Source organism: Aquila chrysaetos, chromosome Z (genome assembly GCF_900496995.4).
Source record: "Aquila chrysaetos chrysaetos chromosome Z, bAquChr1.4, whole genome shotgun sequence".
In the NCBI taxonomy this organism is placed as follows: domain Eukaryota; kingdom Metazoa; phylum Chordata; class Aves; order Accipitriformes; family Accipitridae; genus Aquila; species Aquila chrysaetos.
The window spans coordinates 45,416,429-45,430,690 of NC_044030.1; the positions used below are offsets into that span (position 1 = coordinate 45,416,429).

Genomic DNA, 14,262 nt, shown 5'->3' on the forward strand with positions numbered 1-14,262 from the left:
CAGACTACCTATGTCTGCCTGGAGGGGTGGGTTCAAACTCCAACCAGCTGGGGAAAAGGTATCCTAGGTAGGAAGGGGTAGTGGAAGTAGTCAGAAAAAGTTTAGGTTGGTGATTCGGGTCAGGAAGCCTGGCCACTACTATGGGACGCGCTTCGACATCCGAGCAGGATCGGTCTTGAATCCTAACTACGTGGCACAGACCACAAGGTAAATTAAAACTCTGGAATTAAAAGTGTAATTCAAACCTCTGGCACAAAGAGCTAGAACACAGAAATAGACACTAGGCAAGCTGGTGCTGGTATCGTCTCAGAGTACAGGGAGTAAATATCGGGTTTTGTAGTTTTTCAGTTCAGGAAAGTCCCATCCTGCCCAAAAGAGTCAAAAGTAGCAACTCCCATGAGATCAGAGGACAACTGTGCTGGAAGCCTTGCCACCCAGAGCTTTAGAAAATCCAGTTCATATTGTGCATTGACGGGGAGTAAATAAAATTTATAAGGATGTATAAACCAGAAAGTTTCCTGAACACAGAATAGTCAGTTTTTACTACATGCAAGGGATTATAACACTTTCACAGTTGGAGAGAACAAAGAGGAATAGTAAAGGTCACACCAGAGTTTTGTTTCTACTGGATTTAGATTTCTCCTATTTTAGTATTTTGCTACCAGCAATTATGATTTAATATATTTATTACATCAAAAAGCATAAATTCATTACATGAATATTCATAGTCACCCAATATAAAATACAAGCTTTCAGAACCATGACTTCCAGGAATGCTTCTGGCTTCTAGCATTTGACAGAGAACCTGACCCTTCAAGTGCCACAAATCCCAGCAGATGAATGTGAATTTGTATAATTAACACATAAGCAGAGAGAGCTGTACTTACTATCATGTATAACTGGAAAAAAAAAAAAAAACAAATGAAACAAATCAGAGAAAATGTAGTATTTAAATGAAGTTTCAGAGCTTTCAGTGAACTTTTATTGGGTTCATCGTGACTTCATGTTATGCTGGACAGCAAAACCTTCATTGACTGCTGCTGGAAAAGAATCAGCTCACTCAAGGAGAGCAAGCACACACGAGTTCCCTGTCTGGTACAATCACTGACAAACTGACGTCATTATAAAAAGACAAATAATGCTGACTACATAGTAACCTGGCAGCTGTTTCAGGAGGCAGTTGGGATGTCCCGTCCAGCAAACCAATGCGACTAGCAAATTTTGGGGGGACTTAAAACAAGATGCAGGTAGTTCAGACAAGGATTTGGGGTTACTTTGTTTTTCAGAGATCTGGCTCCAAATATTGAATTATGAAAAGTAATTCTTGGGAAGCCCAAATGAAGAGAGAAAAAATGCTTGAGTTCTATAAGTAAACAGTAACATGTTCTCTAGCAAATGACTGGCCTATTGATTTCAGGCTTTTATGTCAAACAAGAACACACAGACAAATATGTAAAACATTAACTAACAGCGAGAGGTTGAAACAGTTTATATCTAAATTCAGGGTAGAATGGTTTCATAATAATTTAAAATGTATGTATATATACACACAAATTTTTTTACTTATTGAAATAGTTTATTTTTAAATATATTTATATATACACAAAATTTTTATTGTATATACACAAAATATTTTTTGGAAATGCATTTTTAAATGGTTAGTAAAAACCTTGAAACTTCTGAAATGTTTGTGATAGCCTTAAAAAATACTTCTCCCCCAGGTAACTTAGATCCATTATGTCTACTGACTTCAGGTCCAACATTCAACTGTATATAAAGTATGCACTCCAGATTCTCACAGTAAGAGTGCTACATAACAGCACCAGTGACAAGATGGACAATCCTTAATGTTTCTGATTTAAAAAAAAAAAAGGTTAAGTACTAATCCCACTGAAAAAACTATGCCCATCTCAGTTATATATTGCCTGGCCAATTTTGCTTTAAATTATGATTTTTTACATAATTCATACTTAAACACTACTAGTATTTGCTTTTAAACATAAAAGGTATTTATGCCACCTGCTTATAGGCATACAATACATAAACTGTTCTAAGTTCTTTATGGTATTTTTAGGGACAAATAACAGATTTGTAATTCCTAACCTCACAAATCCGCACACTTTTGAATTTATAATTTTATCCATCATTTCACACTGATTAGCTTTGGAGTTTTAGTTTTAAAAGGAGAACATGTAGCATTTTAATGTTGAAGAAATTGATTGCATGTAATTGGTCAATCAAACCAAAATCACAAGCAAAGAATCATGACTGCAGCAGTAGACCTCAAATGTTTGGGAGAATATCTAAAAAATTGCATAAATATATTACCTGCTATTATTCTGAAATGCCAAAGTCTGTATAAATAACATACTTTCATTGTGCAATTACTTGTGCAATATTGCAATAGCTAAAGTAATCTCATGCTATTTACTCAGTAGAAAATTTCCATTTGAGGATTCATGAATTTCTTCGTAATTGTCAAGCAATTGGAGTCACGAATTTCTACAGATCTTGTGTTCCTGAACTCTCATGACAGATGACAGAGTAAAAAGAAAGTTACACAGTACTTTTTTTCCCCCAGTTCAGCCCAAGTCATCTTGCCTAATTCCTGTATGTGAAAAATATCTTCCATTGCTCCATCACCCTCTGTCCCTTCACTCTGCAAATGCAATACACATTGCCAAGAAAAAAAGAGCCCGTATCAAACAGGTTAAAATATTATGACCATCCAGAATCTCAGCTAACACTGTAAACAGTGAAATGAAGGCAAAAATACTTACATTTGATCTGTTCTTTAAAAAGGCAGCTTTTCATGACCATTGCACAATGTGATGAGTTTTCAACATTTGAACTTCTCATAAGGATAAGCACTGTATGTCAGATCCTACTACCCAATCTCCCAGAGTTTGGTACTGCAGTTTCAGAAATTTCTTTTAAATCAGGACTGACACAAGCACATGCATGTGAAAAGTCATAGGAAGAAGTTATTTTAAGAAAATAAAATTGACTGGTTCATTCAAAATCAAAATTCACTCCCATTGTTGAACCAAATGACCTAGGCTTAAACCCTCAACTAAAACTGTTTAGGTTGTTTCATTCTTCCAAATGCAAATTTTATGTTGCTTAAAAACACTTTCCCTAAAATTTGCTTAAATGTTTAACATCTTCCTCATCTCTACAACCCTTCCTAGTAAGTTCAGTTTTACAGCACTCCCATTTATATACTACAGTAGGTAGTGAAGAAAACATATAATCATTATACTAGGCTCTTCACTGTTTGCCTTCTCATGGCACTCAGGCAAGTGTACAAATATAAAGAGATACTGCTTTATTTTTCAGGGCCGTGTTGAAATGCATCTTCTTATTATTCCTGGTGCAAAACAAAATGATTTTCTGTGCCACATGAGACAAATCAAAATCTATGTTCCTCTGTGCCATAGTTCAGAGGCTGCAGATCAGCTGCTTGTGCAAAAGGACAGGAACAAGAAGCTGGGGGGCAAACTCCAGGAATTTTAAAACAATGATATTCTTTTAGTTTTATGTTCCCACATTTCTCTAGCTCCTAAGAGTAACTGAGTTGGACTAGACATCCTCTAGAGGTGCCTTCCAACATGTATTATTCTATGATCTGCAGCCATAGCAATAAGGAAGAATGGCTGTATTTAAATATTTCTTGTAGATATGTTTCTGGGCTCATTTTTGAACCTGGAACTTCCACTACCTTTGGGAATGTCATACCTACACACTTAAGCATGAATTGATATTTGCCCTAAAACCATTTTTTCCACTTCCATTGCAATACACTGGAAATAAACACTGGAAAAAAAAATTGTACTCTAATTTTATTAGCTCAAAACAATTTACACTCTATAACAAGATCTGTGATACATAATAAAATCCATATGCCAGGAATCCCTTGTATGTAGTACAAACGGGAGGGTACCATTCTACCAGAGCATCGCATGCTTCCAAAAATAAAAATCTAGTGACAAGTGATGCAAACATGAAACAGCAATACTAAAGAGCATGCAATGCTTTAAAAGGTTACCAAGTCTACATTACTTTACAAAAAATTCACAAACTATACTGAGGCATCCAAAATTTATTTTTAATCTTGCAAGTATAAAGAACAGTCCAAACATTTTAGAACCATTTCAAATGCTGGTAACGCTTTGGATACTTTCTTGTATTTCAGAGCCAGATCCTATGGTATCCGTTCCAGAGTGGTTTACTGTCTGCAGTCTACTTTGGTCTCTTCTTGCTCCACCATTTGGAATTGCTGTTTCATTTGCTCTAGGGATGTATTTACTTGAGGAACAATTTTTGCTTTTTTCACCAGATGCACCACTGGATATTCTGCCACCATTACTTTTAATACGTACACTAGAATCAGAAAGTGAATGCAGACTGGTAACCAATTGCCTTGCTGAGTGACGTCCTTTTGGTTGTTCATTTTGTTTGACTCTCCTCTCAGAGAATGTTGGAGTACTATCTTGAGGCTTACCCTCTTTATTTTGGTTAACTGTTTGAGCTTCGTTTTCCTTCTGTGAGCCTGGCTGGTACTGTTGCCCAGCAGTCTGAAGTTCTTGTATTTCTCTAAGAGCAGAGAAGGCATTATTCACAGCCATCTGGGATTGAAATGTGCCAGGAAGAGAAACTTGGATGTCCCCAGCTCTGTTCTGAAATAAGAGATTCCAGTGAATACACTGATGCAACGAGAGAAAAAAAATCCAGTATTGCAACTGCCATATACTAAAATCTGCATAGCAAAATAAAGTCTTTACATAATATAGAAAAGATTCAGAGATAACAGCAATCACACAACCTTTATTACCTTTCAAAGCAAGCGAGTTTCAGAAGATTGCTAGGGTCATAATGACACAGAGTAGGTATATTAGTTTTCCATCTAGCTTGAACTTTATACTACAGAAACGTGTCAGTTACACTGAAGCAGCCAAAGCCTAATCACATCCATCATTCTGAAATACCTGTAATTCATTACATTTGCTCACAGTTCACAGTAGTGTGGTCCCAATAGTTTATTCCACAATACCTAGCTGCTACAAGAATTCAAACTAACCAATACTAAGAGATAAGTATGAGTAGTGCAAGTGTTAGCTGAAGCTTTTTGTAATCCTCCTTTGCCATATATACTTAAAAAACATTTTAAGCTCAGGCTTTTAATTGTAGCTGAATTAGAAAAAAAAATATTCAAACAAATTGCATGAACAAGTTAATTTCACAGTGCAGAAGAGTCCATCAGCTGAAAACATTGTGGCAAGCCAAACTATAAAAAAAAGTCAAAGAACCTATAATGAGAATTGCTCTATTACTCCAAATAATTTTAGCAGATTCAAACTGCAAAACTGGAAATTGCTTTCCAAACCATTAAAAAAACCCACCACTTTTTACCATCATGTTTTAGAAGCTCATGGTGTTCTTGAGGAATTTGTAACACTTAATGGGGAAGACACTGGGTATAAGAAACATACTGGAATGCAGAATGATTCTTAGCATGACAGTTTTATCCAACTTGGACACAGTTGCAGGCTGCCAGTATCTTAATTTTTAATTGCCTTAAAAACTTATGCCTGGCCCTTTTTTTTTTTTTAAAGGGAACTTTTGTGCCTCCCTTGAAAAATCCAGAAAATTTTCTATTTATTGACTTCATAGTAGAAACTAAAACCTTATGTTGTTAATATTGCAAATTGGTAGTTGCCTGAAATTCATGGCATGGCCCGTGTAGAAATCTAACAGGACTAGACATACACACTGTAATTACTTAAAAGAAAATATGTGCTTTTCAATAGGCATATTGTACTACTCCCTACTATCAGACCAAGTTTTTTGAAACCACTATAAATCATTATTAAATGTTTCCAAAAACACTAGTCATGGTATTTTCCATTTTTAATGGATGCATACCACTATTGGAACTTCATATTTCAGAATAAGAAACAACATAATTACCACCAACACTTTCTTTAGTGCATTACAAAATACTATGGTTTCTGTTCCACATGGTAATCACTTAAAAAGCTTATATTAATCATTGAATTATTATGTTCTGTATAAATACAGCTACAGCAAAAGATTGCAGTAACAACTTCATGGATCATTTGGTAATCATTACTTTCAGTCAGAGGGGGATAATAGCTGAAAACTACATTAAATCGCATCAAGTACATTGCCACTAGCATTCCCTCTATAGACTTACTTTGCTATTCTGGGTATGTTCTTGTCTTTCCTCTTCAAAAGACTTCTCCTTTACCATATTAGCAGGCTTACTGAGAGTAGAATTCATTTGTGGATGCCCCAAAAGACCAAAATCTGACTGGTCTATCCCAGCTAATACAGCAAGTTGTCCAAGTCTGTAAAATAAAGTTTAATAGAAAATTACACAAAAAATTCTTACCCTGTGAAAGACCTAAATACTAAAAACCAGAAGAAACAGAATCTGTTTGAAGCTTTGAACTTAGTTTTTCCATTATTTTTTGAGAAACCCAAAATAGCTTGATAGAGATGAAAACAAGTAGCTAAAGGTATTTTCCTGTCTTTGCACAAATTAGCCTGCAGGTTCAAAACTCAGTCTTCACTCAGCGTTATGAGGCTAAGAATGAAATTCTCCCAGTTAGCACTGATCTCTGAGCAGAATGCTGGCAAGCAGATTCCCTGTCAGGGAGAACAAAGATTAAAACTCTATCACTCAAGCAGAAGATTGGTGCACACCTCCCAGACTCACATAATCTCTAACAGCCAAATCCAATTACATGCTTTACACACACAGTCATGTTGTTTCACCTACCAGCTTACAAATTGGCCAAACCTACCACTTGGGCGTTTTAAGTCTCAATAAGAAGTGAGAAGTTGCAGCCATCAACTGATAGCACAACATATTATATTGTGCTGTTTTTGGCTGGGGTAGAGTTAATTTTCTTTATTGTAGCTAGTATGGAGCTATGTTTTAGATTTGTGCTGGAAACAGTGTTGATAATGCAGAGATGTTTTCGTTATTGCTGAGCAGTGCTTACACAGAGTCAAGGTCTTTTCTGCTTCTCACCCCGCCCCACCAGCGAGGAGGCTGGGCGGCACAAGAAGTTGGGAGGGGACACAGCTGGGACAGCTGACCCCAGCTGACCAAAGGGATATTCCAGACCATATGACATCATGCTCAGCATATAAAGCATGGGAAGAAGGAGAAAGGGGAGGACTTTCAGAGTGATGGCATTTGTCTTCCCAAGAAACTTAGACATGATGGAGCCCTGCTTTCCTGATGGCTGAACACCTGCCTGCCAATGGGAAGTAGTGAGTGAATTCCTGGGTTTGCTTTGCTTGCGCGCGCAGCGCTTGCTTTACCTATTAAACTATCTTTATCTCAGTCCACAAGTTTTCTCACTTTTACCCTTCTGATTCTCTCCCCCATCCCACTGTGAAGGAGGTGAATGAGGGGCTGGCATGGTGCTTAGTTGCCAGCTGGGGTTAAACCACAACACATATATAGAAACTTATTGAGAACAACAGTCTTTGTGATGCGATTTCTGTAACTTTCAGAGCAGTTCCCTATAATCATGAACAGATGTAGGGCCCACCTGAAAAACTTATATTTTATGTAGTGAAAAAGCATTTTTCCCTTCCTCTGAAGTTTGAAGTTCATTCTTAAAGGAACTGCAACTCTACCAGTTGATTGACACAAAATTAGATCACAGCCTCAAGGTGAACTTCACATTAAGTTACATTGTTACAATGTGGAGGTGGATGGAAGGAGGAAGCAGGGAGGGCAAATAAAAGCTTTTGTGGTCTCCTTTGAACATGCAGAGTAGACTACAATGTATCTTCGTATCATTCCTTCATTCTCCTGGACGAGATAGCCATGCCTAGCTATGTAAGTTCTCAAACCTGTTTTGTAAAGCTTAAGCTGAAATTTTTTGACAAATGGGAAGGATGAACCATCCTCTGAGAAACTGCAGGTACAGTGGTAGAGCCTTAAGACAAACTTCAATCAACACTCTCTAAACACTCTCTAAAATATTTCAAGCAATAACAAATAATCCAGAATTTAAATATAGAGGCCAGATTCATCCATCTAGATTTCTGTACTTCAATTAGTAAAAAGGGGCCCAAGGCAACAAGACACTTTCTGAAGCCAGTTCAACTGCATTTTGAGCCTTTCGTATCACAGGAATGCCAAGAGCCACACGTGATCCAATAAAGACTTGGAAACATACTTTAATAGAAGCTTTCTTCTCTTTTGGAATGGGCTTCTTGAAAGCCTTTCCCAAGGACAGATACATGAATTCAGCTGGACAGTGCTTGGATCATGTTTTTCCCACTAAGAGAAGACTAAACAGTAGGTACATAGTTAATTTTTCTTCCTTTGCTCTTTGCAAGTACAGTCCTAGAGATCTGGGGGGAAGGAGGCAGCATACTTCAATGGAAGGATAATTTTGGAAAGAGATCTTACGAGAAACAGTAAAGTGATAACCTACCCAGCATCTTTAAGGAGGTCCAAAAAAGCATGAAACTTTTGGAAAGAGTTCTCAATGCTGCCTAGAACACCTTCATCTTCCAAAATCATGTTTGTTACTGACTGTGCATGAAGAACGTCAGATAGGGAGGTATTTAGATTCCTTAATCTTCCATTTTCAACTTCCAGCTATGGGGACAAAAAAAAAAAAAGGGGTGGGGGGAAGGTGAAGTCATTTCTATCATTGTCAGTTAAAACAAAACCAAAATACCCAACGCCACCTTTGCAAACTATAGAGCAGTATCACAGAGAAATACCCAAAGTAACTGATATAACTGATATAGAGCTTCCTGTACCAGAAACATTCAGGGCACTATTACATTGAGATCTGTGCAGGTTTGTTTATCCAGAGCTGCAATTCTATGCTACCATAGTGAAATTACTCCAGGCACTCAAAACTATGGGCTCAGCACTGTCTTCAGTATGTACAGAATGTTGTAGAGCAAGTGCAAGCAGAAAAAAACTAGCTTTCATATCATGTTATTTTGCATGTATTATATGACACATTAACACCAAAGAATTTATTTTACTAGTAAAACACCTTAATGAAGGCCAATGCTTTCCTTCTAGTCACCCCTCTATCAGAGGGAATGCATACTACTGTATCTCTCCGCTGCACTGTGCATCCCAAAATTGAAAATTTAAGATGAAACAATTTTTCTTCACATTGAACATTAATCAAATCAATGACAAACTGAAAGCTGAATGATAGCGGTAGAATATGTTTGACAGAAACATTAACTCAGACACTCATTTAAGATTACAGCTATGGAATCACTGCTACCACAGGCCTTCCTTCTTTCAAGGACAAAAAATAATAGAACTGTGTAGTGCACTGTAGCTGTTCAACTAGCATAAAAATTAACAATTTTAGAGATTACTGCTACTTAGTTTATCCCTTCTCCTGAGACAAGGTGCTAGGTCCAAGCAGTCCAGCATGACAGAGAGAGATTGCTTGTAAAGGGTATTTAGCCTAAAAAGCATTTAAGTATTCAAACAACAGGCATCCAGCAGAGCCCACTGATGCACTTCACATTACAGGAGGATGGGAATGGCTGCACCAGAGGACTACAATGAACCTTGTAGAGCGCAGAGTCCTTTGTGGATATCTGCTCCCTGTACTATGGGGTACCACTTGTTGCTCAAGTTCCAAAGGCTACCACCACTTTAATTCCACTTCAGATCACAGCATTCATTTACACTATCTTACACTCAACTCAATTACAAGAAATTCTGCTTATTGATGCAAAAGGATCTTTTTAGTTCAGCAACAATGGACAGAGGGGAAATAGACCTCACAGTTTAACTGTGACAATTCTTTAGTTCCATTCTGTCATAATGTGAAACTGCACTTCACAACAACTGGCGGCTATGGCCAACGTGCTATGCAGGAAACCATCTGATATTTTTATTGTCTGCAGAAACAAAACTTAAAAATCAAAGGGACAGAATACACCAAATTAAACAACATTTGCAACAAACAGCTTTTCAATGCAAGTTATGATAAAGAAGGTGGGAGACCTCAAAGGGCTATCCATCTGCTGCAAACTGCAAACAGATTTGATCACTTTCTCAAGAAAAACAAACATCAGGATGCCCCAGATCATAAGTAATACACCAAATGAATGAAACACATTGAAAGAGTAGCTTGACCCAGAGTTCAAGGCTCTGGAATAGGATCAGGAGAACAAACACACATTACTAAATGCAGATTTCATCATTGCCCTTAGGCTAGGAAATGATCCATGTGACTTTGAACTGAAACTCTGGAAGCTACCACATTAGAGGTCATTGATAATTACTCCTAATTAAGCAAGTGGATAGTTTGATTGGTGCCTCCTTTAAAAGTAAAGACGACTAACAATTAATTATCATTACCTCCGTTATCCGTTCCTCAGCCTTTACTCTGGCTCTTTGTTCTTCCTTTAATTTTTCCATGCATTCTTCCAGCTCCAACTATTGTAACACAGATAAACTATCATGAAATTTATATCAAAATGTCTGATCAACATGCAATTTTATACAAAAACTCAACATTTCCAATTAACAACTAGCACACAGCATTCCAAGCAACAACATATCTTCTACAAAAATACATGATGGAGGTCTACCAGTACATAACTCTAGGATGCAAAAAATTAATACAGGAAAGCAGAAGTAAGTGTGATTCACTTAACAGATTTGCAATATAGCAATAGATAACACGAGATTATAGCACAAGTCTCTCAGGTCTATGACATTACCATCAGGAATGTACATTCTTGTCTACTTCCTCTTCTTCCCCTTCACCTTTTCAAACCTCATTTTTAACTAAAAATCAAAAGCTTAAACTGGGCTCAAAAAAAATCCTTAGTAGCCATACCTAGATTTTCAGAATGTATTCTTCATCCAGGATTTTATTCCTTATTACAGCAGTAGCAATACAAAATTCTGAACTGTAAGAACTGTACTTTTTCCAATTGGTTTCACCGAGTTCTTCAGCAGAACTAAGTTTTTCACAATCCCAAGCTGTTTGAGTGAGTTAAGCAGCTTAGTGTTGAATTAATAACAAAACCAAACACAAACATCTAACAAATGTATTCTAGTCTTATTCATGAGATGCCTACACCTGTATTTTAACTTTTAGTTCCAAGTAGTGAATCTCTCAGTTTCAGTGAACAGTAGTCAGGATTTGATAAGCAATACCATGTTTTCTCATATCATTGCAGAGCATTATCATCTTTAATTACAGCATCTGAAGTGGAAGAACAAATAGGAATTTTCATTCTTGCATGTCTTAACACAGTCATCTGGTTCTAAAGGTGAAAACGATTAAAATTATCAAGCTGCTCCATTTTTCAGAAGGTAACCTGTATGTACCAACAGTATACAAAACTTACTCATTTCTCTATACACCTTCTGTACAGGCACATATATGTAACATAGGCCACTGCTTTTTATACAGACCTTACCAGTCAGTTCTACAGAAGAGCAAAGATCCAAACAGTACTGAAATCCTTTGTTTACTATTAAAAGCTTATTCAAGAGCACTCTACTGCACTTCATACAAGAAATCAACTGAGAAGACTGGTGTCTAACATTATGCATAGTAAAAGTAATCCTTCTACAAATGCAAAAAGGTCCTCACAGGTCTTGTAGGATGCAAGGGACTTTTGCATCTGATTCAAAGATGCAGGTTGTAAAATATTCTAGATATAGCCCTCCCAGTGACAACCACTCAGAGTGAAGATTAAGGGTCTGTCACTATTGTCCAGTAAAGCTCACTCCTAAGATCCCTAGACTGGTATCAGCCAAGCTAACCCTGGAAGTAGAAAGCCAGTCATATCCATATCAGCTGAATACACGAGAAAGACTCTCAGAGGTCAGAAGGCATAGGAAAACCACATTTCAAAGACAGTATTTGGGAAGAGATTTAACAGTACCAAACTGCCATGATGTAACAAAATCATGTCCAGGCATGGCATTGAGGGGAAACCTCCAAGGAGAACCCTCAACAAATACCACAATCTTACTGCAATCTGCCTCAGAATGTGTGGAAATAATAGGAGCTAGAAATCCTTTTATAGATACAGAAGCACAGCACAGAAAGTAGCGACCATAGTGTTCTACATTCACAACTTGACATGTAAGCTGGAATCCTGTAACCTAGCTTTGAAGATCAGTCACAGGTACCACAGACTTGAATTCTTACAGTTCCATTTATAGTGTGTGCACACACACACACATATATATATATATATATGTGTGTGTATTTTAAGGTTTCTAGGGTGTAGGGTTTTTTTGGCAAGCAACTCGACTTTAGAAACCTTAGTTCCATAGTATTTTTGCTGTGGACAGACTTCAGACAATTCTAAACATGACAGCACTGACCTTTTTCTTCAGATTGCTGGTTTGTATTTTCAAAGGGAAAAAGCTTAGAAAATAGTTGAATTATCAAGACTTTTTAAACAGAAATTTGGAAGTTTTGTAGTTTTGTTTAAACTTGATTTATCACACCGTAGATGTACACAATATTTGACAGTTATAGGCTGACTTCATAAAAAAATTGACAAACACTGCAGCTACATCTCCTCATAATCAGTATCAGAAGCTTACATTTAAAGGAAGATGCCTCGTACCTCGGCAAACATATTTGTCACCATTAAATTACAAGTATACTTACGCTTTAGTCTTTGATTTGCTTTTGAGAAATTCATTAGCTTACACAATCTGCTAGTCTGTGCAGAAAAAAAATCATTAAAATACATCAGAGCTACATGTACATTCAAGCTACAAGACTGAGCCTTCTAGTAGTGCAGTGCAGAAAGGCAGCACTGACAGCCTTTAAGACGAAGTTGAATAGCAAATATATCTGTAGCCCTCAGAACTACTGTATGCAATATGACTACTCACCACTAGAGAGAGATATAAAACTGAAGTTTAGAAACTAAAAATATAAAAAAACTTCAGTAAATAATTAGCCATGTTTTTATACTTGATTACATCGTTGTCCCTAATTTTAAAAAAGAATTATAGTGCAATTTCTACTTCTATGTAATTCACATAGTATTCATGTGTAGAAAGAGTTACCCTGCTAACTATATTAAGGGTGAAGTTCACCATTTGTATCCTTAGTTAAAATTTCAAAATCTGGGAGTTTCTTCAACTACATTCTTCAGAGGCAATTCTGACATTTCAGACTCCCTCTAGTGGAAGGAAAGAATATTTATCAGTTCTTTTTCATTTAAGCAGAAATTAAGCTTTTAATTAGCCAAGGGATTTTTTTAAAAAATGAAAACACAACTAATATTGTTTCACTAAGTAGTATGCTTAAAGCCCCTTTTTGAGCAGAGAGATGCAGAGAAGTTTTCAAGGACTTGCATACTGAAGCGAAAGCCTGGTCATTCTGTCACATCCAGGGATGTCTGGAGAGCTTTTTTGGCACAGTGGCAGTTTAAGGAGTTCCCACCTCTTACTGTTTCTTCCCACTCTGCAATCCCATCATTGTTCTAGCACAGCTGGTTGTCCCACTTTACTGAAAGGCTGTGCCAAGGCCTGCTACAGCCAAATACACTGGATTACTTTTCAGCTACATCAGTTCCTCAAGTCAGTTCCCCCCTCAAGCAGCTCTTCAGTAAGAGCCGTTTAATGACAGTACCTAAGCCAAATTAACTCAGATAAAAAGGGTCCTCCACTTCCCCTCTCGCATTACCAGCCATAGACTTCTGCCATTTACCGTGCTCCATTTCTGGAACACACCCAATCACATAAGCCAATATGAGTCATTAAGATGGCTAAAAACTAACCTGGAAAAATATCACAGAATGGCTGAGGTTGGAAGGCACCTCTGGAGGTCATCTGGTCCAACCTCCTGTTCAAGCAGGGCCACCTACAACAAGCTGCCCAGGACCGTGTCTAGATGGTTTTTTAGTACCTTTAAGGAGGGAGACTCCACCACCTCTTTGGGCAACCTGTGTCAGTGCTCAGTCACCCTCACAGTGAAAAAGTGTTTCCTTGTGCTCAGAGAGAACCTCCTGTGTCTCAGTTTGTGCCCACTGCCTTTTGTCCTGCCACTGGGCATCAGAGAAAAGAGGTGGGCTCTGTCCTCTCTGCACCCTCCCTTCAGGTATTTATATAAATATGATTGCCCTGGAGCCTTCTCTTCTCCAGGCTGAACAGTCCCAGCTCTCTCAACACTTCCACATAGGAGAGATGCTCCAGTCCCTTAACCACCCTTGTGGCTCTTGATTGAACTCTCT

General features: G+C 37.5%; 1 protein-coding gene across 7 annotated transcripts in view; it reads right to left on the bottom strand.

Annotated features, from left to right (window-relative positions):
* Positions 1–3,825: 3,825 nt before the first annotated feature.
* Positions 3,826–14,262, bottom strand: part of CEP78 (centrosomal protein 78) — a 28,763-nt gene continuing 18,326 nt past the window's right edge. For all 7 annotated transcript variants that reach the window (XM_030004753.2, XM_030004759.2, XM_030004755.2 and 4 more), the window contains 4 exons: positions 10,403–10,480; positions 8,487–8,653; positions 6,218–6,371; positions 3,826–4,679 (listed from right to left, as the gene is read on the bottom strand). In XM_030004753.2, coding sequence (XP_029860613.1) covers positions 4,155–4,679; positions 6,218–6,371; positions 8,487–8,653; positions 10,403–10,480 — 924 coding nt within the window. In that variant the 3' untranslated portion in view covers positions 3,826–4,154. The remainder of the gene's footprint in view (positions 4,680–6,217; positions 6,372–8,486; positions 8,654–10,402; positions 10,481–14,262) is intronic.